At 67.6% G+C, this 23,207-nt stretch overlaps 9 protein-coding genes across 9 annotated transcripts; 4 read left to right on the top strand and 5 right to left on the bottom strand.

Moving 5' to 3' along the window:
- Positions 1-981: 981 nt before the first annotated feature.
- Positions 982-3,501, bottom strand: RHOBADRAFT_43601 (uncharacterized protein; the record flags this gene model as incomplete). The annotated part of the gene is made up of 8 exons (XM_018414250.1): positions 982-1,263; positions 1,334-1,394; positions 1,542-1,603; positions 1,701-1,937; positions 2,047-2,224; positions 2,300-2,440; positions 2,593-3,399; positions 3,488-3,501. The coding sequence occupies 8 exons, from the start codon at positions 3,499-3,501 to the stop codon at positions 982-984; spliced, it is 1,782 nt and encodes a 593-aa protein (XP_018271160.1).
- A 1,008-nt stretch (positions 3,502-4,509) lies between these two features.
- On the top strand, positions 4,510-6,931 carry RHOBADRAFT_43600 (uncharacterized protein; the record flags this gene model as incomplete). The annotated part of the gene is made up of 10 exons (XM_018414249.1): positions 4,510-4,644; positions 4,850-4,885; positions 4,993-5,002; positions 5,101-5,153; positions 5,248-5,339; positions 5,412-5,907; positions 5,988-6,263; positions 6,421-6,543; positions 6,624-6,772; positions 6,910-6,931. 10 exons carry the CDS (start codon positions 4,510-4,512, stop codon positions 6,929-6,931), a joined length of 1,392 nt encoding a protein of 463 aa, XP_018271159.1.
- A 530-nt stretch (positions 6,932-7,461) lies between these two features.
- RHOBADRAFT_43599 (uncharacterized protein) lies at positions 7,462-10,477 on the bottom strand (the record flags this gene model as incomplete). Its single annotated transcript, XM_018414248.1, has 5 exons — positions 7,462-7,489; positions 7,990-9,227; positions 9,331-9,573; positions 9,652-9,683; positions 10,063-10,477. The coding sequence occupies 5 exons, from the start codon at positions 10,475-10,477 to the stop codon at positions 7,462-7,464; spliced, it is 1,956 nt and encodes a 651-aa protein (XP_018271158.1).
- A 362-nt stretch (positions 10,478-10,839) lies between these two features.
- Positions 10,840-14,327, bottom strand: RHOBADRAFT_35950 (uncharacterized protein; the record flags this gene model as incomplete). The annotated part of the gene is made up of 11 exons (XM_018413318.1): positions 10,840-10,910; positions 10,991-11,151; positions 11,239-11,377; positions 11,447-11,818; positions 12,050-12,385; positions 12,452-12,937; positions 13,024-13,366; positions 13,443-13,581; positions 13,670-13,977; positions 14,098-14,136; positions 14,218-14,327. Coding segments are annotated over 11 exons (2,502 nt in total), but the record flags the coding sequence as incomplete, so codon positions are not given.
- Positions 14,328-14,759: 432 nt separating this feature from the next.
- RHOBADRAFT_48376 (uncharacterized protein) lies at positions 14,760-16,203 on the bottom strand. Its single transcript, XM_018415132.1, has 4 exons — positions 16,076-16,203; positions 15,981-16,002; positions 15,020-15,902; positions 14,760-14,948 (listed from the first exon to the last, which is right to left on the bottom strand). Exons 1-4 carry the CDS (start codon positions 16,183-16,185, stop codon positions 14,902-14,904), a joined length of 1,062 nt encoding a protein of 353 aa, XP_018271156.1. The 5' UTR covers positions 16,186-16,203; the 3' UTR covers positions 14,760-14,901.
- A 229-nt stretch (positions 16,204-16,432) lies between these two features.
- RHOBADRAFT_43596 (uncharacterized protein) lies at positions 16,433-17,193 on the top strand (the record flags this gene model as incomplete). Its single annotated transcript, XM_018414247.1, has 4 exons — positions 16,433-16,505; positions 16,803-16,821; positions 16,911-17,025; positions 17,140-17,193. 4 exons carry the CDS (start codon positions 16,433-16,435, stop codon positions 17,191-17,193), a joined length of 261 nt encoding a protein of 86 aa, XP_018271155.1.
- Positions 17,194-17,861: 668 nt separating this feature from the next.
- RHOBADRAFT_43595 (uncharacterized protein) lies at positions 17,862-18,874 on the top strand (the record flags this gene model as incomplete). Its single annotated transcript, XM_018414246.1, has 6 exons — positions 17,862-17,931; positions 18,010-18,117; positions 18,268-18,352; positions 18,436-18,505; positions 18,579-18,695; positions 18,809-18,874. 6 exons carry the CDS (start codon positions 17,862-17,864, stop codon positions 18,872-18,874), a joined length of 516 nt encoding a protein of 171 aa, XP_018271154.1.
- A 329-nt stretch (positions 18,875-19,203) lies between these two features.
- RHOBADRAFT_43594 (uncharacterized protein) lies at positions 19,204-20,497 on the bottom strand (the record flags this gene model as incomplete). The annotated part of the gene is made up of 5 exons (XM_018414245.1): positions 19,204-19,357; positions 19,540-19,606; positions 19,748-20,010; positions 20,109-20,137; positions 20,216-20,497. 5 exons carry the CDS (start codon positions 20,495-20,497, stop codon positions 19,204-19,206), a joined length of 795 nt encoding a protein of 264 aa, XP_018271153.1.
- A 410-nt stretch (positions 20,498-20,907) lies between these two features.
- On the top strand, positions 20,908-22,755 carry RHOBADRAFT_53135 (uncharacterized protein; the record flags this gene model as incomplete). The annotated part of the gene is made up of 5 exons (XM_018416688.1): positions 20,908-21,127; positions 21,197-21,276; positions 21,345-21,860; positions 21,979-22,177; positions 22,334-22,755. 5 exons carry the CDS (start codon positions 20,908-20,910, stop codon positions 22,708-22,710), a joined length of 1,392 nt encoding a protein of 463 aa, XP_018271152.1. The 3' UTR covers positions 22,711-22,755.
- Between the last annotated feature and the right edge of the window lie 452 nt (positions 22,756-23,207).

Genomic DNA, 23,207 nt, shown 5'->3' with positions numbered 1-23,207 from the left:
GCATGGCCCCGAGACACATCAGCGAGGCCGGGACCGCAAGGAGGAGCGTCAGACAGAGGGAGATTAATATTCAGAGACGTGGTCGAAAGCGCCGGATGCGGCAGCCAGCTCTCACTTTGAGAAGGCGGCTTGCAAGCTGGCTGTACCGAGGCCAGGGCCTCCGCACCGCGCCACTTTGTCGCCCACTCGTGCCAGAGGGCCGCATCGCCGCGACGGGACGGAGCCTCGCCGGCGTCGCCAGACGGAGCGCTCCTCGCAGCTCTGCGCCTCGCCTCGGCCGCCGACCTGGGCTTGGTGCCGCCCGCAAGCTTGCGCCCGCTCGCAGTAAAGCGGGTGTCCGACTGTGTGCGAGGAACGTCAGGCGATGCGCGATCGCGTGAGCGCGAGGAGGAGACGGCGGCCGACCGGCGCCGCCGTTCGCGAGGCGGTCCGACCGCAGGCGACCGGCGTCTCTGCCTGGACAGACTCGTTCTCGCCCAGCTTTCGTGCGGGCTGTCGCAGAGAGTCGTGCTTCGCGGCGCGAGGAGAGAACGTTTGATTCCACGAGCGCAATGATCCGCTTCGTCCCGCTCGGACCTCGCCTTCATCAAGGCCGCTTCCCGCCCGCGTGCGAGTCCTCTGGCGCTCGTGGCTACGCGCCGAGTTCGGCACAAGCTCCAGAGCGACGACTCGGCCGTCGAGGTCAACCTTTCCCGGCGGTTCGTCGGACACGCCGCCTGCGACTCGCGGGCCCGTGGCTGGCGCTCTCCTCCTCAGCTCTCTCTCGAACGTCGAGAGCGGCGAGCTCACGACGCTCAGACTCTCTCGTGAGCGGTCTCTCGACGAGAGATCGAGAGTTTGGCGGTAAGCGAGAGGACCGGGCTTGTCCTGTCGCTCACTCGAAGCAGCTCTCGACAAGCTCACGATGTGCACCTCTCGGTCGATCAGGGTCTGCGAGATGAGCGCCGCAGCGGTGAGGTTACACGACGAGGCATGCCCGGCCTAGAAGCCGTACGACGAGTAGCCCCCGCCGGCTCTCCTCCCGCCGCCGTGGCTGTGGAAGCCGCCACCGCCGCCGAACCCGCCGCCGCCCATGCCGCCGCCGAACAGGTCCTCCATGTTGAACGCGCCGCCGCCGAACCCGCCACCCATGCCGCCCATGCCGCCCATGCCGCCAAAGTCGTCGTAGCCCGACATGCCGCCGGTCGGGTCGTCCTCGTCGATGCCCTGGTCGAACTTGGCGCGGCGCTGCGGGTCCGACAGGAGCTCGTACGACGCCTTGATCTGTGCGAGGGGAGAGGGAGGGAGAGTCAGGTCGAGTCGGACGAGGGCTTCGAGGGAGAGTCGGGCGCACCTCCTTGAAGACGGCCTCGTCGCCGCCCTTATCCGGGTGGTGCCGCAGGCTCATCATGCGGCTGAGAGAGAGAGAGAGAGAGAGAAGCGAGGAAGAGAGGAGAAAGCGAGGGAGGGACAGACAGAGGTGGATGAGGGAAGGGCAGGGAGGAAAGACGGTCAGTTCTCGCCTCGCACGCCGACGGTCTCGACGAGGGATCGGGACGCACTAGGCCTTCTTGATCTGGATCTCGCTCGCGTCCGCCTCGACGCCGAGGATCTTGTAGTGGTCCTGCGAGACGGTGGCCGAGGAGGAAGGGGAACGAGACGACGAGTGAGCTCGACGAACGACCGAAACTCGGGCTCGAGAGAAACTCGTAGCGACGCACCTTCATCTTGCTCTTCTTGAGCGCCGCCTCGGCCTCGCGAACCTCGCGCTTGAGCGCCTGCTCGTCGGCGCTGCCCTGCGGCGCGAGCTCGAACGCCTGCTTGAAGTCGCGCACGGCCGCCTCAAAGTCCTCCTGCGCGAGGTGCGCCCGCGCCCGGGTGCGGAACGCCTTGAAGTGCGTCGGCGACAGGGTGACACAGGTGGTGCAGTCGGCGATGGCCGAGGCGTAGTTCTTGGCCTGCGGCGGACGCAAGAGAGGAGCGTCAGTGCTGCGAGAGGCGGGCGTCGACGCGCCCGCACCTGGCGGGCGAGCACGTCGCCGACGAGGAGAGAGCGAGGGGACGCACCCGCAAGTAGGCTGCCGCACGGTTGCTCAAGAGGACGGCCTTGATCGTCTCGTTGTCCGGGTCGGCGTCCATGGCGTCCGAGTACTTCTGGATCGCCTCGTCGGTGCGCTGCTCCTTGAACGCCGTGTTGCCCTGCTCCTTGAGCTGCTCGACGAGCCGGATGCGCTTGAGGAGGGTGCTGGGCAAGGCAAGAGGGGTAAGTCGAGGAAGAACAGGAAGAGGGCGAGCGCGAACGAGGGAGCGCAGGACGCACCGAGCTCGCGAGTAGTCGGGATCGTTGCGCAGCGCTTCTTGACAGTGCTTGATCGCCTGGTCGTTGCTGCCCGACAGGTACAGGCACAGGCCGCGGTAGTAGAGCGGCTCGGGCTGCTTCGGGTCGAGGCGCAAGAGGTCGCTGCAGGTGGGGCGACGAGTCAGTGCGAGTCGCTCGAGGCGTGCGGTGCGCCGTGTCGAAGGAGTGGGGGGTCGCGAGAGGGAGTGGAGGAGGGAGGGAGGAAGGGGGGCACGCGGGCGGGGAGGGACGGAAAGAAGGAGAGGAGGACGCACGCAGCCAGGCTCGCCGCCTCGTCGTAGCGCTTCTTGCCGACGAGCGCCTCGACCTTCCAGATGCGCCACTCCCTCGGGGTCGCGTCGGCCTCGCACTCGCGCGCGGCGGCGTCGACGCCGAGGAGGACCATGCTCCACTCCTTGCGCTCGAGGTCGCGCCGAATGTTGCTCACGTGCTGGGCGACGCGCTCGGCCCGGCTCTTCTCGGTCGCGACGGCGCGGTTGCCCGGCTCGAGGCGGAACGCCTCGTGGAGCGACTGCTGGGCGGGCGCGACGAGGCCGAGCGCGAGCTGGCACTTGGCCGTGCGCAGGAGCGTCTTGCTCTGCGGGTCGTTCTTCTGGAGCGCCTGGGCCGCGAGGCAGTCCTCGAGGGCGGCGCCGAACAGCTTGAGGAGCATGCGCGCGGCGGCGCGGTTGAGGTGGTACGACGGCTCGGACGGGTCGAGGTCGATCGCGTGCGAGTAGTGGCGCACGGCCGTCGCGTAGTCGGCGCGCTTGTACGAGACGTTGCCGAGCTCCTTCTTCTCGGCGGCGCGCGCGACCCGCTCGGCGTCGCTCAGGTCGCTGTCGGCCTTGACCGGCGGGCGCGAGTCGACCGAGTCCGACGAGTCGTCGTCCGAGTCCGAGTCGTCGTCCGAGTCCGAGTCGCCGCCGTGACGACCGTTGCCGTTGCCGTTGAACTGCGAGTCGTACGGGTTGGTGAACGAGGCGGACGCGCCCGAGGGCGACGCGAACGAGAAGTCGCCCGACGGCGTAAAGTTGCCCGACGACGAGGCGCCGTTGCTGCCGCCGGCAGATTGACGAGCTCTGCAGGCAGACGAGAGAGCAAGGTCAGTCTTGCGCGCTGATCGGGATGCGCTCGAGGGATGCTCTCGTCGTGCGCGAGAGCGGAAACGGAGCGATGGCCATTCCGGCGCAACTATCGCTCTGCGGGGCCGCCCCTGCTTCAGGCCTGCTCGAGTACCGCTGCGAACGCTGTACCTGCCCTCGCGCGTCCACCAAGGTCCCGCGACAGCGAGTGGCTGCTGAGCGAGCGGTTCCTGCCATCTCGGACGCCTCGTCCCTCGTCCCTCGCTCGCCCTGGAGCTCGCCTGCCACCACAAAGAGGCCGCACACCCACGTTGCAGAACCGTGGAAGAGAGAGAGTGCGGACGGACCTGGCGGTGCTTCGTCGCTGAGCTCCGGACCTTTTGGCGTTGGGCATCGCTTGGTGCGAGAAGGCGGGAGGGCGCTTCGTGGTCGGCCGCAGTCGAGTGTGGGAGCGACGGTGGCGCGGTCGCAGCAGTCGTGCAGGTGCTCGCGAGGTGGACGAGAGGTGGACGCCGGCTCACCTTCAAGTTCGCGACGACGGCGGCTACAATTTCCGACACAACCGCTCAGAGTGCTTCCGTTCCAAATCTACAAGATCTCTCATGCTTTAGTAGCAGGTCTTGTGGTGCGCGAGTAGCTGGATGAGCTGAAAGCGATTTTCCCGGCGTGGAAGAGCGGGCCTTCGCTCGCAAGTGTGCCACGGCGCGGCTCGCGGTTGCGATCTTCTGTGAGCGGCTCGACAGTGCATCTACTGCCAAGCCAGGCCCACCAGAGGTGGTGGTCGACGGTGCCAAATTGTGGTCGACGCGCGCTCGACGCGTCGTCGCTCCTCGCTCGCCTCCCTCCCCTCTCTCTCCTACCTCGCTCAGCTCGCTCTTCTCCAGCACCTCAAGCACCGATTCTCGTCACTCTCGCCCACCATGCTTGTGAGCCCTTCTTTCCTCTCCTCCCCGCTCCACCGCGTCCTCGCCCCTCCTCCCACAACTCGCGTCCGTCCCTCCTCGACCGCCTCGCACCCGCCCCCAGCGCACTCGCCACCACGCGCAGTCGAGTGTGGAGCCATGCAGCGCACGAGGGCGAGTAGCGCACGCGCGCAAAGGCGAGCAGATGTCGAGGAGCAGGGCGACGGCGTCGCGCTCGGCGACGACCCACCTCGACGCGTCCGCACCGCCTCGCGACCCCAAGCAGGCTCTGCGACGAGGTTGCTCTGCTCCACGGAGCTTGAGCAGCCCGTCGCAAGTCGTGCGCGCCTCTCGAGCCCCTTTCCACCCTACGCCCACACCTCGTCCTGGACGCGTCGCCTCGTTCGTCGACCCGCACCGCCGAGACTCGCCTTGCCTCGCGCGACAAAGGTCGACGAGCATCTCAGGAGCAACGTCGAACGCGCGCATGCGTCGGATCGGTCACTGACTCTTTCCTCCCTCCCTCCCTCGTTCCCCTTCTGCAGGAAGCTCGCCTCGAAGAAGCCGACCTCCTCAAGAAGGTGCGTCTCTTGCTCCTCTTCATTCCCCGTCTGCAGCATGTGCTGCGTCGAGAAGTCGTTCTCCCAGTCGCCGAGCGGTACTGACGGCGTCCCTCTCCTCGCAACAGGTCCTTGACGGTACGGCCGCTCTCCCACGTTCGCCACGGCGGCCGAGTTGCCCGAGCCGTGCTCGAGGCAGAGCCTGGTACTTACGTGTCGTCCTTGCCCCCTCACAGCCGTCAAGGAGCTCGTCACCGACGCCAACTTTGACTGCTCGGACGAGGGCATCGTACGTCCTCCCTTCCTCCTTCTACGCCCGGTCCCGCCGCCATCAAGCCCGCACTGACCATTTTCGCACCCCGCGCACCGGTTCCCTCTTGCAGAAGCTGCAGGCGATGGACAACTCGCACGTCGCGCTCGTCTCGCTCAACCTCATCAAGTCGGGCTTCAGCCAGTACCGCTGCGACCGCGACATGTGCGTCGCCCGTCCTCGCCCATCCTCTTGTACGAGCCACGGCGACTGACTACGAGTCCCGTTCCCGCGCAGGTCGCTCGGCATGTCGCTCACGTCGCTGCAGAAGATCGTCAAGTGTGCGGCCAACACGGACACGGTCACGCTCCGCGCCGACGAGTCGCAGGACGTGCTCGCGCTCCTGTTCGAGGCCAAGAAGACGGACCGCGTCGGCGAGTACGAGATGAAGCTCATGGACATCGACCAGGAGCACCTCGGCATCCCCGACACGGTCTACGACGCCGAGATCGACCTCCCGAGCGGCGAGTTTGCGCGCATCATCCGCGACCTCAAGGAGCTCGGCGAGAGCGTCAAGATCGAGGTCAGCAAGGACGGCGTCCGCTTCTCGAGCGAGGGCGACATCGGCAACGCGTCCGTCACGCTCAAGCCGACCGACCGCCGCGGCAAGGAGGCGGCGAGCGACTCGGACGAGGACGAGTCCGAGGCCGAGGGTTCGGACGACGAGGACAAGAGTGACGAGGAGGAGGAAGAGGAGGAGGAGGAGGAGGAGCCCAAGGAGGAGGACGAGGATGTGCGTCCGCCTCTCTCTCTGTCTCTCTCCCTCCTTTGCTCGTTGGACCACATGACTCACCCAGCCCTCTCGTCCCGCAGGTCCAGATCGCCGACGGCTCACAGGAGGACCAGAAGCCCACCGTGGCGGCGTCCGGCGACGAGGACGAGGACGGCGACGCGTCGTCGCCCAAGAAGAAGCGCGCTGTCGCCGACTCGGAGGACGAGAACGACGACGAGGACCAGCCGAGCGCCAAGAAGGTCAAGGGCGAGAAGGGCGCCGCCGTCAAGAAGGAGAAGGACGCGGCCGCGGCCAAGAAGGAAAAGGAGAAGGAGAAGAAGAAGAAGGCGGCCGAGAAGGACAAGGCCAAGAGGCAGGTGCGCACGCCTCTCTCCTCCTGCACCCCACTCTCTCAGTCGATACCGTTGCTGACTGTCTCGTCGCGCCCTCTCGTCCCTCTCTCTCGTCCCTCTCGCTCTCCAACCCTTTTCCTCCCCACTCTCGACCTCTCGACCACCCTCGTGCGACCTACAGAAGGAGAAGGAGAAGAAGGCCGAGAAGAAGAAGGCCGAGAAGAAGAAGGCGGTGGCCAAGAAGGGCAAGGCCAAGAAGGAGGACGAGGACCAGAAGATGGACGTCAAGATCAACCTGCAGCAGGTGCGCCCCCTTTCCCCTTGTCTGTCCTCCTCAGTTGACGTGCATCCCTGACCCTCGCCGTCCGTCTCTCCCTCGCGCAGGCCGTATCGCTCACGTTCTCGATCAAGTACCTGTCCAACTTCGCCAAGTCGACGCCGCTCTCGGACCGCGTCCAGCTCCACATGTCGAACGAGGTGCCGCTCCTCGTCCAGTACTCGTTCGACGCCGGCAACGTCCGGTACTACCTTGCGTGCGTCCTCGCTTCCGTTTCTCGCCCGCCCTATCTCGCCCTCAAGCCCTCCTCCCTTGCTCTTCTCCTCCTCGCCCTCGCCGTCCTCCGGCTCCCTCTCTCTCCACGCACTGACCCTCCGTTCGCCATGTCTGCAGGCCCAAGATCGCCGACGAGTAGGCTCGGCGCCTTTGCACAGCCAGAGGAGGAGAGCAAGGGGGGGCCACAGGAGGGAGGGCCCGGTTCCCGTCGGGGTCGCTGCGTCGCAGGTCGTCAGCTAGTGTCAGTGCGCTTAACCCATGTAACTTTCTCGTCTTTTTCGTTTTTCTTCTCGGCGCTGCATAGCTCGTCGTCGCCGTCGTCGTCGTCGAGAGACTGTCGAGGGCAAGAGAGGAAGCGAGGACGAGAACCGTGCGAGCTCTGAAAGCGGCCAGCAAGAGCGGTGACAGCGCGCGCCGCCGCCGCTCGGAGCACATGCGTGCGAGAGAGCGAACGCGGCGACAGCGCGAGGGAAGCGACAAGCACGCCGCGTTCGCAACCATGCGAGGCAACTTGAGAAGGTCGTGCGTCGGCGAGCTCGCTCGAGAGCGGGGCGCGAAAGCTATTGCAGGCACTGCTCAAGCGCTAGACAAGGTACAGGCACCATAATGTCTCCCTGCTCGCGCAACCTCCTCCTCCGCGCGCCCGCACACGCTCGTTTGGCTTGCTTGTTAAAAAACGGTCGACGCCGCGGCGGCACTGCGAGCGGTGCAGGCATGGCGCCGAGCGGACACAGGAGACGATGCACATGCTGCTCTGGCAAAGCGATAGAGCGGAGCGAGGAGCAAGTCGCAGCGAGAGAAGGAGCAAGAGAGGCGCGACGACGACGAGAGCCGACTTGTCACTGAATCACTCGCTCACGTTCTCTCTGCGCTCGCAAAAGCTGCTTGCAGAGGTACCGAGCTGCGTTGCACGCATCGTTGCTGCACTCGTGCGACGAGCACGCGGCGGCACTCGGAACGACATCGAGGGCGAGAACGACGAGACGAGGTCCGGGTCTCGTTGAAGGGGAGGGCAAGAGGGATTCAAAGAGGGCGAGGTAGTCGAAAGGCGAAGAGCGGAGACGGGTAGTCGAGACAAAAGGTGCGAGGAGAGAGACATGAGAGGAGAGGGAAAAGAGGGGAGAGGGGTATCGTAGGCGCCCGTCCTCGCGACGCCGCCGCCGACGGCCACGCGCTGCTCAGTGCATGCCGCCGTACGCCGCCGCGTCCTGCTCGTCATCGCCGTACGCGTCGAGGCCGCCGTTGCGGATCGACAGCCGCCGCTCGAGCTTGTCGCCTCCCGGCGAAGCCGCGCCTCGACGCTGCTGCCCGCCGGCGAGCGCCGACAGCTCCTCGTCGCTCCACGCCTGGCCGACGACGCCGCTCTGCGCATGCGACGACGGGCCGGCCGGGGCGCGACCGGCAGAGCCGGCGCCGTGGTAGAGGTCCCACTTGGCGTCCTGGGCCTGCGCCGACGCGCCGCCGGCCGGTCCGCCGGTGTGCGACGGCTCGAAGAAGGTCTGCTGCACGTTGGCGTTGGTGGGCGTGCCGCTGCGGCTCAGGCTCTCGCCGTGCATCTGCTGGTGCTGGTGCTGGTGCGCGTACCCGCCGCCGTACCCTCCTGCGCCGCCGAGCGCGACGCCGTACTCGCTGCGGTACGACGGCGCCGCCTCGTCGTCCTCGTGGACCCGGCTCAGAGGCCGCTCGTCCGGGTAGCCGCCGGCGCCGCCAGGACCGCCGTGGCCGTGCGAGCTCCCGCCGGCCCGGAGCGCGGCGGGGAGGTAGACGGGCGCGTCGGCCGGCGACGAGATTTGCGAGTAGCTCGACAGCTGCGAGTTGTTGCGGCTCAGGTCGCCGGCGCCGCCGCCGCCGTTGCCGTTGCCGCCGCGCCACGAGCCGGCGTTGGCGCTGCCGAGCGAGCGGTCGAGCTGCTGCGCGTTGCCGTACGGCGTGCCCGCCGGGACGCCGATGGCGGGAGCGTACGGGCCGGGCCCGCCCGTGTTGCCGTACAGGTCCATGGTGGACGACATGCTCGCGCCGCCGTTGTGGTAGGCCTGCTGCGGCACGCTCGGGACGACCTGGCCGGGCGCGTACGACGGCATGAACTGCTGCTGCTGCTGCTGGTGGTGGGCGTAGTGGTTGCTGATCATGGTCGGCGGGCGCGGGTTCATGAGGGTCTGGCCGCGCGCGAGCCCGGGCAGGACGCCGCCGCCGGACCCGTTCGACATGAGCGTCTCGGAGCGGCCGAGGCCGGTCGCGCCGCCCGGGTACATCTCGTGCATCGAGTACTCGCTCATCTGGGGCGAGTGACCGTGCGAGTGCGCGTACTGCGCGGCGGCGGCGGCCGCCTCGTAGTGGTGCGCCTCGTCGACGTCGTCGAGCATGACGGACGCCCGGCGGAACTCGTCGCGGTCGAAAGGCGACACTTGATCGTCGTCGTCGTCGCGCGAGAACTTCTGTGAGAGGGAGAGCGCGAGGTGGAAGGGAACGAAAGGGTGAGCAACTTGGCCGATCGAGAGCTCTTTCCGCTCGAGGGTGAGGAGGAGGTCGTGGACGCACCTTCTTGAAGAGCCAGACGGCAACACCTGCGACGACGATGATGCCGACGACGGCGCCTGCGACGATGCCGATGACGCTGCCCGTTCCGAGGCTCGACGAGCCGCTCGAGCCGTTGTCGCCCGCCGAGGACGCGGTCGGGAGCGCGCTCGACGACGACGGCGAGGCGGCTGAGCCCGAGACGATGACGATCGTGGTCGAGGTGGCATCCGAGGTCGAGAGGGCGACGGCCGTGGACGAGGAGGACTGCGAGAAGGGGCGAGGAGGGTAAGTCGGGGCGTGGCGGGTGCGAGGACCGCTCACGAGAGCGGGGAGGGGGCGCACCTCGCTGGTTGCGGACGAGGTCGTCTCGGGAGCTGTGTGCGCGCGAGAAGAGTGTCAGTGTCGGCTCTGGCAAAGCGGTCCAGGGTTGCTCGAGGACGACCAAAGTCCCCTCGGCCGCTCCCTTCCGGCGCGCCCGCCCCACCGAGCTTGCCGTCGCGCCCTGCGCACCCTCCTGCGCTTGTCGACGCTCCCAGACGCCTGCCGCACCGGCGTCGACCCTCCCTCGCACCGCGCCTCGACGCGCATGTTTGCGCACTTTGGCGTGGGGCGATCGGCAGATCGTCCGACTGGCCACAACGTCGCCGCAGCTGCGGCTCGAGGACGACGAGAGAACTCGAGGCCAGAGCGACGAGGCCAACGTGCGGGCGAGAGTGCTGCTGAACGAGACGAGGGACGCAGAGGACTGACCACTGGAAGTCGTGGTCGACGAGGTGGTCGGGGCGGCGCTCGTCGTCGTCGGCGCCTGGGTGGTGGTCGTGGTCGAGGTCGTGCTCGGGGTCGTGGTCGTGGACGGCTCGGCGGTAGTCGAGCTCTCGACCGGGGCGGCCGTGGTCGTGCTCGACGAGGGCGCGGCGCTCGAGGTCGACTCGATGACCTGCTGGGCGGTCGTCGTCGTGGTTGCGGCGGCTGCAGCGCGGGTCGTGGTCGTCGTCGCAGGTTGCGCTGGTGCGCTCGTGTCGGCTGCGGCATCGTTGCCCGCGCCGGGGGCGGTGGCCGGGTCGGCGGCCGACGCGGCGGGGACCGAGGGGTTGGCGACGGCGGCCTGGCGCTTAACGCGGCGGTGCAGGCGGGCGTGGTCGAGCGTGCCCGAGTGGTCGGACGACATGGCGAGCTGGTCGAGTGGCGCGCAGAGGCGGGGACGAGGAGGGAGCGCGGAGGGAGCGAGGGTTGTTGTGGGATCAAAGGGAGCCGGCGGGCGACAAGGGGCGAGGGGGGGCTGCCGTGTGGGCGTGGGTAGGTGGCTGGAGGCTGAACGAGTGTGGCCGAGTTGGCGGTCTGGCGCTCTCTGTGCGAGTGGGACGACGGGCAAGAGGTGGAGCGACGAGCCTTGGATCGGACGCGCTCAGCTCCTCCGCACGCGCCGACGACTGACACCGCCGACGATCCTCTCACTGTCGTGCTCGCTACAAGCAGTGCATGTGCAGGGTCGTTGCAAAGAGCGAAAGAGGGCGAGAATACAACGGCTAAGGAGAGAGAGAGAGAGAGGTACACGGCGAGGGTCGACAGCGCGCAGCTCGGCTACAGCACCTCGGACAGCGTCTGCGCAGAGGGACCGACCGACAGTCAGTACACGCCGAGGCGAGAGAAGGGCGCTCAGAGACGAGGGCGAGGGACGCACCTGGAACGCCTCGCGGTACGCCCGCAGCAGGTTCTGGATCCGCGTTCGCTCGGCCGTGAGCGCCTCGTCCTCGTGCAGGAGCTCGTCAAAGAGCGAGTCCTTGTACAGGCTCGCAACGAGCCGGTTCTGCACGCTCTCGCGCGAAAAGTTGACGAGGAGGTCTGCGGCGGGCGAGGTCGGGCGACGAGGTCAGTCCGCGGCGCTCGGGCGAAGCGCTCGAGGAAGGGAAAAGTGGAAGGGGGACGCACGCATGATGGCCTTGGGCACGAGGTCCTGGATCGTCAGGCGCACGATGCTGAAGTAGCTCGCGATGAGGGCCCGGATCAGGCCCGTCTCGAGCTCCTCGCGGTCCGTCAACTGCGGCTCGCCCGTGCTGCTCAACGGCGACTGCGGGCGCGTTCTCGGCGAGTCAGTCGACACCCTCGGGCACGAGACAGACCAAGAGAGAGGACGCACAGGCTCGAGGTGCTTGTCGAGACTCTTCATCTCGAACGCCGCCGCATTGCCCTCGAGGCCCTTGCGCCCACTGAGCGGGTTGGCCTGGCCAAACTCGGCGCCGCCCCTCGTCGCCGCGTGCGCGTGCGCCATGTCGCCGCCGCCGCCGTGGCTCCCGCCAGCGAGCCCGCCGACCGAACCGACCGGGTTGCCGCCGAAGAAGTAGGTGAGGAACGACTCCTTGGCCGACGAGGCGTGGCGGTCGTGGTGCGCGCCGGCGTTGCCGCCGAGCGCGACGGGCATGGGCGACGACGAGCCGTGCTGGTGCGAGTACTGGCCGCCCTGCTGCGGGTACGAGTACTGCTGCCGGCCCGACGACGACGAGCCCTGCTGCTGCTGCTGCTGCTGCTGCTGCTGCGGGTAGCCCGACGCCGAGAATGACGGCCGCCCGTGGTGCCCTGCGCTCGCGGCACGGCCCTTGGCGCCTGCGCCGCCAGACGACGGCGACGCCGAGCCGTTGACGCCGTTCGGGACGAGGTAGCCCGACGACGACGCGCCGCCGTGCCCGTGCCCGCTCGCCGACCCGCCGAGCCGCCCATCGTCGTCGTCGTCCGGCCCGCTGACGTCCTCGCCGTCCTCGGCCTCGGTCACGCCGCCGCTCCTGCGCCGGTCCGACCCCCTCGCGCCGCCGCCTGCTCCTCCCGCTCCGCCGCCGCCGCCGAGCGCGCCCGCCGACGCCGCGTCGGCCGCGAGGACGCGACGCTCGCGCTGTACGCGTGCGCTCTCCTGCGCGGCGGCCGCGCTGCCCTTGACAAAGTCCGGGTGGTTCGTGTTGATGTAGGCGGCCTGGATGCTGATCAGGCTCTGGACGTACTCGCTCGTCGGGCCGAGGCGCTCGCGCAACAGCTCGGACACGACCTCGATGAGCTGGGCGTGCAGGCGAGGGTACCGTTGGAGCTCCTGCGTGCTCGAAGGAAGAGTCAGTCGAGCTCGACGCAGGGCGAGAGTGGGAGGAGTGGGACGCACGGTCGACGTGCAGTTGTGGCAAATCTTCATGAGCTCCTCGTACACGAGCTCGACGCACCGCAAGCTCGGCGGCTCGAGGAGCTTGATCTGGGGCTTGACGAGGAGGTCGAACGCGACCTCGGGGACGAACAGGCTCGGGCGCGGGCCCGTCGAGTTGCGGATCGCGGTGCGGATGTCCTGGGTCGTCAGGTTCTGCGTCGGGTTGATCGACTCGAGGGCGTGGCCAAACACGTCGTTGAAGATGTAGTAGATGCGCGCGCCGCCGCACAGCTCCTTGGTCGAGATCTCGAGGCTCGTGCCGTCGATCGAAGCGACAAAGTCGCGCACGAACTGCGTCATGAGCTGCAGGATGAGGGTGCCGCGGTGGCCCTCGCCGAGAAAGGCGCTGTCGCCGAACGCGTTGAGCTCTTGCTGCGTCTGGCCCATGAGCGTGTTGAGCCGGGCCTTCATGTCGGGGAGCTTGTCGCGGATGTGGTTCATGAGGACCTGCGTGACAGAGGTAGGCGTTAGTGACAGGTCGGGAGGAGACACAGAGAGAGAGAGGCGGTCGAGGGGAAGGGGACGAGGCGCACCTGGTTGAGCGTCTTGGCGAGGAACTTGGTGCCGCAGCGGTGCGCAATGTTGCGGTACCCAGGGTGCGTCCGGAAGAAGTCCTCCTCGGTGCGCAGCTGGTCGCTCATGGGCTTGGCCGCGTTGATGTCCTGCTGGCTGCGGCCGACGACGCCGATGAAGCCGAGCTTGAGCGGATACACGCGGCCCGTCAGGATGTCGGCGGCGTGCGTGCCGGCGTCCATGAGGTCGAGCTTGGTCAGGACGCCGATCGTGCGGCGGCCTTGCGGGTCGACGGCCCGGGCGAGCTTGAGCGACTCGGAGTTGGCGAGGTCGACGTTGGCCGGCGAGATGGCGAGGATGACGCTGCGCGCAACGACCACGGTCACTCGTCAGGCCCAGTCACGCTCAAAGAGGCGCAGAGAGACGGAGCCAGGCGCACCAGTTGGGCTTGCTGACAAAGTCGAGGACGAGGTTGCGGATCTGGCGCTCGATGTCGGTCGGCTGGTCGCCGACAGGGATCTTGGTCAAGCCGGGCAGGTCGACGAGCGTCAAGTTGAGGACGTTGGGCGAGAAGATCTCTGCGCGAGAGGGCGGCAAGAGGGAGGGGACGAGCGTCAGGCCGGCCGCTCGCGAGACGAGGCGACGAAGAGAGGGGCAAGCACGCACTGAGGTGAATCGGCAGGCGCGAGATGCCCTTGTTGCCGCCGGCGACGCGGAGCGTCTCGTTCTCGATCTCCTTGCGGATCTCGCCAAAGTCGTAGAACCGCTTGTCGACGTGGAGAAACTCGCCGTACTCTTGCGGCGCCTCGCCCTCGGACCCGGACGGGAGTGTAAAGTTGGGGTTGGCGTTGCCCGGGTTGGTCTGGGCGCTCGGGGCCGACGAGAGCGGTGCGGGCGTGTGGACGAGCTGGAGGACGAGCGGACGACGGGTGACGATGCCCTGACCGCGAGGGAGAAAGTCGCGGCCGACGATGCTGCGGGGCGGGTCGGGCTGGAGAGTCAGTGCTGTGCGAGACTGTGCCGTACAAGGAGCAGCTCGTCTTGGCTGGTCCCGCCGCCCGCAGGAGGTCGCTGAGGGAGAGTGGGCAGCTCACGTCTCGAGGACCGAACTCTTGCCGGCGCTCTGGCTCCCGCTGTGCGTCGCGAGGTACGGGTAAGTCAGCGAGGCCGGCACTTGGGCAGGCGCGAGAACGACGAGCGAGAGTGGGGCGCACACGACGACGATCTGGGGCAAGTCGACCGTCTCGCCGCCAATGGCCGCGAACGTGTCCTGGAGCGAGTTGAGCGTCTTGATGAGGTCCTTCTGCGATGCGCCGGCTGCCATGGTGGGCGGGCGAGGACGTGGGCTGGGGTCGAGGTCGAGGTGCGGAGGGAGGAGGAGGAGAGAGGGACGCGACAACGAGGCGACGGGGCGAGGCGCGGGTGGTATGAGGGCGTCGCTGGGCAGCTGGGCGAGGTCGCTGTAGGTCGTTTGGAAGCGCTCGAAGGCAGCGAGGCGCACAGAGAGAGGTCGAGGTCTGCTCCCCTTGGCCTCGTTGCAGGAGCCGGAGCGACTCGTCCTCCCGTCCGGCCGCTCTCCCCTCGGCTCGAGGGCTCGTGCTGAGCAGTCTACTGCACTCTCCGAGCTGTCGTGCTCCACCGCGCCTGCTTTCCAAACAGCTCGAGCCAGTCCTCGTCCTCTCCCTCGCGCGTCATGCGCAAGCCTCGCCCGCAGCGCTTGCCCGACTCTGCCGCCTCTCAGCGCGACAACGGAACGACCTGAGGGCTACATGCATTGCGGGAGGGCACGTCTAGTGCGAGATGAGAGAAAGCGCGCAGTACAACAACCTGGGAGAGCGACGGCGACGAGGGTGAAAGGCAATGGCGAACGAGGAAACGGCGGCTCGATGTAGAGACGCTCAGACGAGCACCTTGGCCGAGCCGTCGGCAAGCTTGTCCTTGATACCTGCGAGTCGGACAAGGTCAGGGCCGCGCGAGAGAGGGAAAGAGAGGAGAGACAGAGAGAGGAGGACGCACGGGCAACGACCTGGCGGTACGCGACGCTCGCCGGGCTGTCCGGGTACTCCTCGAGGAAGCTCTGGCCAAAGTCGCCACTCTTGCCGATGCGCGGGTCGAGCGGCACCTGGCCGAGGACCTCGATCCCCCACTCGCTCGCGAGGCCGGCCGCGCCGCCGGTCGAGGGGACAAAGATGTCGCTCTCACCGCCGCACGACGGGCACACGAAGCCACTCATATTTTCGACGACGCCGAGGACGGGGACGCCGGCCTTGCGGCAAAAGTCGAGCTCCTTGCGGACGTCCTGGAGGGCGACCTCCTGCGGGGTCGTGACGATGACGGCGCCCGTGACGCCTCCTGCGGCGGCGAGGTACTGGACGACCGACAGGTGCTCGTCCGAGGTGCCCGGCGGCGTGTCGATGACGAGGTGCTCGAGCGGGCCCCACTCGACATCCTTGAGGAACTGCTTGATGAGGCCGTTCTTCTTGGGGCCGCGCCAGATGACGGCGCTGTTGGACGCCGGGAGGAGGAAGCCGATCGAGACGAGCGAGAGGGACGATGTGACGGGGATGGGGAGGATGCCGCTCGACGTCGAGTGGAGGCGCTGGCCCTCGAGGCCAAAGAGGAGCGGGAGCGAGGGCCCGCAGATGTCGACGTCCATGAGGCCCGTGTCGTTCTCGCCCTCGACGCCTTCAGACAGGGCCCAGCCGAGCATGGCGCTGACGGTCGATTTGCCGACGCCGCCTTTGCCGCTGAGGACGAGGATCTTGTGCTTGACGTCGCGCAGGCGGTCGTGCACGAGGGCGAGGTCCGGGTCGGGGCCCTTTGGGGCGGTGGCGCACGCGTCCTGGTTCGGGCAGCCGGCGCAGCCTGGTGCGAGGCCGGCCTCGGTCGACTCGGTGCCCTGTGTGGGTGCGAGGGGGAGGTGTGTCAGCGAGGCGAGGAGATGAGGGAGGTCGAGGGCAAGCGGGCCAGGGCGTACGGGGCAGTGCTCGGGTGCGTTCCTGGGTGCGGTTGAGGACAGTCAGCCTCCTTGGAGCGCAACAGAGAGGTGTGGGGAGGCAGGGGAGGGCTCACTCTGGGATGTGGGAGGGGAGGAGGGTGGCGACAGCTTGGGCGACAGGCTCTGGCGGGGGTGCGCGGTCGGGGAGCGGGCACGCTGGTAGAAGTGCGACGGTGGCAGCCATGGCGCACAACACGCTGAGCGAGAGGGTGACGAGGACGAGGCCAAGAGCAACTCGTCGGTGTTGGCAGCAGCGCCCTCGTCTCTGCCTCTCCACCTGGCTCGCACCAGCTGCCACAGCCACACAGCTGCTACACGCACCGGCTTAGCCACTTCAGCCACACCCACCGCACAACCGCCGCCCGCGACCCCTTCCTCACACCCTCCCCTCGCTCCTCGTCCTCGTCAGCCAACTCGCTCTCGCCCACATCATGAACGTCGTCGAGCAGAAGCGCAGAGACGTCGACAAGTACGCTCAAGACGTCTTCTACTCGAGTCGCTACAGTGGCAAGTCCCCCCTCCCCTCCTTCGTCCTCGGTCGACCATGTTGAGCCACCTCGCGCGCGCCCTGCCCGCGTGCGCCCCGGTGGAACGAGTGCGAGGATTCTCGTACGCGTCGGCCGACGCCCGTGTTGCGTGTGCTCAACGCCTCGCCTGCGACTGGACCACGCGCGTTCGACCTCCTCCTCCTCGCGCCGAGGAGGCGGTGCAACTCGCCCGCGCCGCCGGTCTCCCCGTCCTCGAGCACTTACACAGACCCGAGCACGAACGTCCTACTGACGTTCTCTCCGCCGCCCGCAGACGACACGCACGAGTACCGGTTCGTCCTCGCCCTCCTTCCTCCCCCTCTCCTCCGTCTCGACCGCCGCCCGCGCAACTCGACTCACTCTCCGCTCCCACTCGCCGCAGCCACGTGATCCTCCCCAAGGCGCTCGTCAAGTACCTGCCCAAGGAGCGTCTGCCCGAGGAGGATGAGTGGCGCTCGCTCGGCATCCGCCAATCGCCTGGGTGGTGGGCTTACGAGGTGCGTCTGGCGCCGTCTCTCCCTCATCCCTCCCGCAACGGGACCCTTCCTTGCCAGTTCGCCGGCCTCAAGACTTGTACTGACTCGCGCCCTTGGCGTACCTCGTGCTCGCAGCGACACGCTCCCGAACCGCACATCCTCCTCTTCAAGCGCGCAAAGGAGGCTTGAGCGACTCATCGAGGTGCGCTCGTCTCGCTCTACGAGCGTAGTACGAGGCGCAGACTGACCTTGGCACGTCTCATACGCCCGCAGCTCCGTCAACCGTCTTCGCCCGGCCTCGTCGTTTCCGGTTCCTCTCTTCCTTCGCCCTCGTTGCCGTCTCTCCATCCTGCTCACGTCAACCGTACCCTATCCACGACCCTCGCCACGCTCCACGCACGCCCTTCCTCCCGCAACTTTCCCCCCGCAAACCTTTCTTCGCACTGCCCTTCGTTCTTTCGCCTTTCCTCACCACCCGAGCCCTCTCTTTCGTACCCCAGCACCCTTCTCCCCTTGTTCTTCCTCGAACCGAGCAGACGCTCGTCTGTCCATGCAATGACTGCTGTGTCGTCTCGACGACTCGGCCCGTGTGAGCGAGAGCGCGAGAGCAAAGCGGCTCAAGCGAGGGTCCGGGCGGCCGTCTCGCGTACCCGGTTGCCTGGCCTTGAGGGGTCGTCTTCGAAGGACATAGATGGCTGTCGACGAGCGTCTACCGGCGCCTGAGCGACTGTGCGCTGAGCCCGCCTCGTGGCCGCTGAATCGGCCGGCTCGTCCGGACTCGACCTTCCACCTCGCTTCTCGCCTCGCACGAGCACCCAGCAGCTCTCTGACCAGCACAGCACTCTCACACAGCAAATATGGTCGCCTACACGCCCCTACCGCTCTCGGCCTCGCAGCGCAAAGAGCTCATCGCTTCTGCCCTCTCCGGTGCGCCCGTCTCTCCCTCTCGCACGAGCAGAGTAGCGTGCAGGCAAGCTGACAGTGCTCGCAAGTGCCCGCATGCAGCTCGCGACGCCTCGTACTCGCCGTACAGCAAGTTCCGCGTCGGGGCGTGCCTCCTCACCGATGCGGGCCAGTTCGTCAAGGGCGCCAACGTCGAGTGCGCGAGCTACGGTGCGCCCCAGTTCTCCCTGTACCTCTATCGGGCAGCGAGACGAGGTGGACCCGCGCGCTGACCTTGTTGCCGTCCCTCCTCATCCACCTTGCTCGCCCGCCCCACTCCTCGGCCCACCCGCTCTCGCCTGTCGACCCTCGCCGCGGCAGGCGGCGCCATCTGCGCCGAGCGCACCGCCGTCGTCAAGGCCGTCTCGAGCGGCACCAAGCGCTTTGTCGGCCTCGCCGTCACGTCGTGCGTCCCCTCGTCCTTTCTCCGTCTCGCCCTCCTCCGGCCGTTCGAGCAATCTCGCTCACGCCGCCTCGGTCGACTCGCAGCGACGTCGACGGCATGGTGAGCCCGTGCGGTATCTGTCGCCAGGTCCTGCGCGAGTTCTGCCCGCTCGAGGTGCGCCCCCCTCTTGTCCTCCTGTCCCGGCCCCGCTCGCACACACCGTCGTTGACCGCCGCCGCACCTCCAGATGCCCGTCCTCCTTGTGCCTGCCTCGTACGAGGAGGGCAAGACGGGGACGACGACGGCCGTCGAAGCCGAGAAGGGCAACACGCAGGGCGTCGTCGTCGAGACGACCATGGGCGAGGTGCGTCTCGCGCTCTCTTTCCTGCGCCGAGCTCGCTGGTCGAGCACGAGGCACGGTTGGCCTCGACGCAAATGACTCGCGGCACTAACCCTGCCTGCACGCACCCCACGCAGCTCCTCCCGCTCTCGTTCGGCCCCGACGACCTCGAGAAGCCGCGAACGGGCGCAGGCAGCTCGTAGACGGGCGCCTCGAGACAGCTGTAGAGTATCGTCGAGCGTGACCTGCATCATTTAGACCGTGTCGCATGCGCGCGAAAGCAGGAGAGCGAGAGCGAGAGAGCCAGAAAGTGGGCGAGAAAGCGAGGAAGAGAGAGCGCGAGACGGCCCGCTCGAGCCTGTCAGGTTGCGTTGGGCTCTCTCACTGCGACGTGCTCACGACGCGGGCCGAGAGAACAAGGAGATAGACAACAGATGACTGCATTCCACGTCGTCGAGCCGGCCTCCCCTCTCTCGAGCCTGGTCGCCCACACGCTCGAGCCCTCCTCCTCGCGACACGCCCTTGAACCCGCTCAAGCCTTGGCCATCCTCCCGCCACCGTCGATTCGGATGGTGCCGCCGTTGAGGTACCCATTTTCGATGATGGCGAGCGCGAGCTGGCCAAACTCGCGCGCCTCGCCGAACCTCGGCGGGTGGAGCGTGCCGGCGAGAAGCCCGGCGCGGACCCTGTCATGAAGGAGAATGGGAGACAACGGCGTGGGACGAGTGGGCGAGCGGGCGAGGCCGAGAAGAGGCGAGGAGGGAAGGGGGAAGGAAAGGGGACCGTGCGAGGTGGCGAGGAGGGCGAGGTCAGGGCTGCCCGACGCGAAAGACACCCACAGAGCGGGGGACGAGACAGTGGGACGCACTTGTCGGACGTGCCCTTGCCCATGGCGGTCGAGAAGAGGCTCGGCGCGATGTTCATGACCCGGATACCTGCGAGAGTGCGAGAGGGAGAAGGAAGGACGATCGGGTCAGGGACGGCTCCGACGATTCGACGAGGCGACTGGTGCAGCTCGACTCGCACGCAGCCTCTTGCTCGTGTGGGGGAGAAGGAAGAGGAACAGAGGGACGCACCGTAACGCGCGAGGTCCCTCGCCATGGGGAGGACCAGGCCCTCGACGGCCGCCTTGCTGCTCCCGTAGGCGACTTGTCCCATCTGGCCCTCGGTCGCACTGACACTGCTCGTCAAAATGATGACGCCGCGATCCTTGATCGTGCTCGGGTCGGCGTCGCGAGGGATGGTGCCGCCTTGTGCGGCGAGGATGGCGGCGACGTTGGACGCGACGAGGAACGAGCCGAGGAGGTTGATGCGGTGCACCTCCTGGAAGACGTCGAAGCTGCGGGACCGAGTGTGAGCGAGGGAAGCGACGTGCGGCGAGCCGGCCGGGAAGGAGGTCTGGGGGGAACGGAACGAGGGGGAGAGCGGCGAGCGTACGAGAAGGGCTGGCCATCGTTGCCGACCGTCTGTGTACAGCAATGCGAGTCAGTGTAAGACTTGGGGTGACGAGGCGTTCGGGGACGAGAGCGAGAGAGGGAGCGCACCTTGCCCGCCATGCCGACGCCGGCGGCGTGGACGACACCGCCCCACTTCTTGCCCTTCCAGTGGGCCTTTACGGCGTCGAGTGCGTGCTTGACGCTGGGCTCGTCGCCTGCGTCGCACTGAAAGTGGGCGAGGTTGGGCGCGGCGTGGTTGTCGTCGTCGGGCGAGGCGTTGAGGTCGAGGACGGCGACGTAGGCGTTGCGAGCCTGGAGGGCGTGAGCGACTGCGGCACCGAGGCCGGACTTGCCGCCGGTGACGATCCAGACGAGGCCTGCGGGATCCATGCTGGCGCGCGAGTCGGCAGCAGCGCGAGCTCGAGGAGTGGGGGAGGAGGCGAGGCGAGGTGGGCGAGGTGCGGGCGAGTCGAGGGGCGGCTGGAGGTGGGTCGGTGTGGCGAGTGGACGAGTGCGAGTGCAGCACGGCACAGTACGAGTGAGGAAGAGCCCAGAGGGGCGACAGCGACGAGCGAGTTCGGCTCGGAGCCGCACAGCCCGGGTCGACCACAGTCACTCGCACCTCGCCTCTGGGTAGAGCGCGCGCATGCTCAGCCTATCTGAGAGTGCATAGGAAGCCTGTCGAGCTGGACCGTGCGGCACTTGCTCGACGAGAGGCGGCACGTGCCGATTTCCTCGAGCTCATCGCCTGTGCGAACTCGTCGCCGCTCTCTCGCTCTTCCACCGGCTCAGCTTCGACCATGAGCAGCGCACCACCGCCCGTCCAGGTCTCTAACCCCACCGGCGACCTCGCTCCAGCCACCGCGGCCGACCTCGACGAGCGCCTCGCCCTCTCGCTCCGCCTCATCGACGCCGTCTACGACCGCGACGACCGCCTCGTACAGCACCTCGTCCTCGAAGAACACGCAGAGTGCTGGGTCCAAGACGCCCAGGGCTGGACCGCCCTTCATGCAGCAGCTCGTGCGTCCCCCCTCCTCCTCCTCTTGTCGCTCCCACAGCCCACAGCTCACCTCTCTCTCGCCCACACAGACACGGGCAGCGTCGACCACATCAAGCTCCTCTTGCGCAAGGGCAACGCCGTCTGGTCCATCCCCGACAACCTCGGCTGCGTGCGCCCCCTTGTTCTCTCAACCTCTCTCGAGCGCGACCCTGATCTGTCCCCCTCGGTGCGCAACAGACTGCGGGCGACATCGCCTTCTCGATGAACAACACCGACGCCTACGAGGAGCTCCTCGCCGAGGGCATCCGCTCCGAGATGCTGCGCGCCGTCCTCGAGGCCGCCCACTCGTCGTCGGGCGAGTCCGACGCAGCGTCTGACGCCGCCGACGACGCCGACATGACGGCGCTTGACGCCTCTCGACCCGACGTCGAGGCCGGAGCATCTGCCGCCAGCGACTCGACGACGGCGGCCGGCGCTGTCGCCCAGCTCTCGACCGCGTCCGACAACGCCACCTTCCTCGCGTCGCGCCTCACGTTCACGCACGACTCGCGCGGTCAGCCGATCGCGCTCGACGCCGAGGGCAACGGCGTCATGATGGGCTGGGAGTCGGGCATCATGCACCAGACGGCGAGGCGCATGTGCGAGCCGGCGTGGGGCGACCGGCGCGACAAGTCGTGGGCAGAGCTGCACAGCGAGGAGGAGGGCGACAGGGAGAAGTTGAGGGTCATGAACGTCGGCTTTGGGCTCGGCATTGTGCGTCCTCGCCCTCTTCCTCTCTCGCCGGGCGGTCGTGCGAGACGGTGACTGACTTTCTTCCCCTTCCTCCTCCCGTCTTTTTCGCTCTCCATCTTCTCTCTCTGCCCTTCAACAGATCGACACGTACCTGCAAGAGTACCACCCGACCCAGCACCTCGTCATCGAGCCGCACCCGGACGTGCTCGCCTTCGCGCGCGAGAACGGCTGGTACGACAAGCCGGGCGTGCGCTTCTACGAGGGCACGTGGAAGGACTACCTCAAGGCGCTCGAGGCAGGAGACGAGGAGTACGTCGGGTGGGACGGCGTCTACTTTGGTGCGTCAGGCTCGCTTTTCCCTCCCTCCTCGGCGAGGCTCGAGCGCGTCCTGCACAAGGTTTCTTGACCTAACTCTCTGTCCTCCCCCTCCCGTCCCTCGCCGCGTTCGCACCTCCTTCGTCACTTGTTCCGTCACGGCGTCAACGCTCCCGCAGACACCTACTCGGAGCACTACGCCGACCTGCACGCCTTCTTCCAGACCTTGCCCGACCTCCTCTCGACCTCGCCGAACGCCCGCTTCTCCTTCTTCCACGGCCTCGGCGCTACCTCGCGCCTCCTGTACGACGTCTACACGTCCGTGTCCGAGATGCACCTGCGCGAGATTGGCCTCGCGACCGACTGGAGCGAGGTTGACGTGGCGGGCGAGGGCGTCGGACGATGGGAGGCGACGGGTGCGTCGTCGGCGGGTGCGCCGGGAGCTGGAGCGGCGGGCGCGAGGGACAAGAGGACCGAGGGCGAGGGCGAGAAGAAGTACTGGCGCGAGGAGATGGTCGGGCGGTACCGGCTCCCGCTCTGCAGGCTCGAGTTTTGAGCCGGCCCGGGTCGCCCTGTGCAACGACGAGCGTACTTCAGGCTCAACGATGCGCTCTCAATGAGTGTCGCGAGCGAGCACGACATCTCTTTGCCGAGGTTGGCTCGCGAGCTGGCACAGAGAGGTGCTCGGCGCTCGTTTGTAACTCGAAAGCTCACTGCTCGCTCATCGCGCCGCGTGAGACGTCTACGCTAGCAGGTATTGAAGGGGAAGACCGAGCCCCAGGAGGCGAAAAGAGAGGGAGCGACTGCACGAGAGCAACAAAGCGACGCCGAGTTTGAGAAGGTCGACCAGGTGGTGGACGCGACTGCCGCAAGATTCTCTCGCTCGAAGCTGCTCACCGAGTCGGCATCGCTGCCGATACACGTCCTCTGCTTCGGGCGGCTGCGGGACAGGGCCAAGTGGCCTCAGGTTTGCCGATTTGGCCATGAGGGCCTGAGCGCTCTCGTCCTCCTCGGCTGCGGGAGAGGGATGCTCACGCACTGAGGCCGCTCAAT

Source organism: Rhodotorula graminis (assembly GCF_001329695.1).
Source record: "Rhodotorula graminis WP1 unplaced genomic scaffold RHOBAscaffold_6, whole genome shotgun sequence".
Lineage (NCBI taxonomy): Eukaryota > Fungi > Basidiomycota > Microbotryomycetes > Sporidiobolales > Sporidiobolaceae > Rhodotorula > Rhodotorula graminis.
This window is presented reverse-complemented; position numbering and strand designations above follow the sequence as displayed.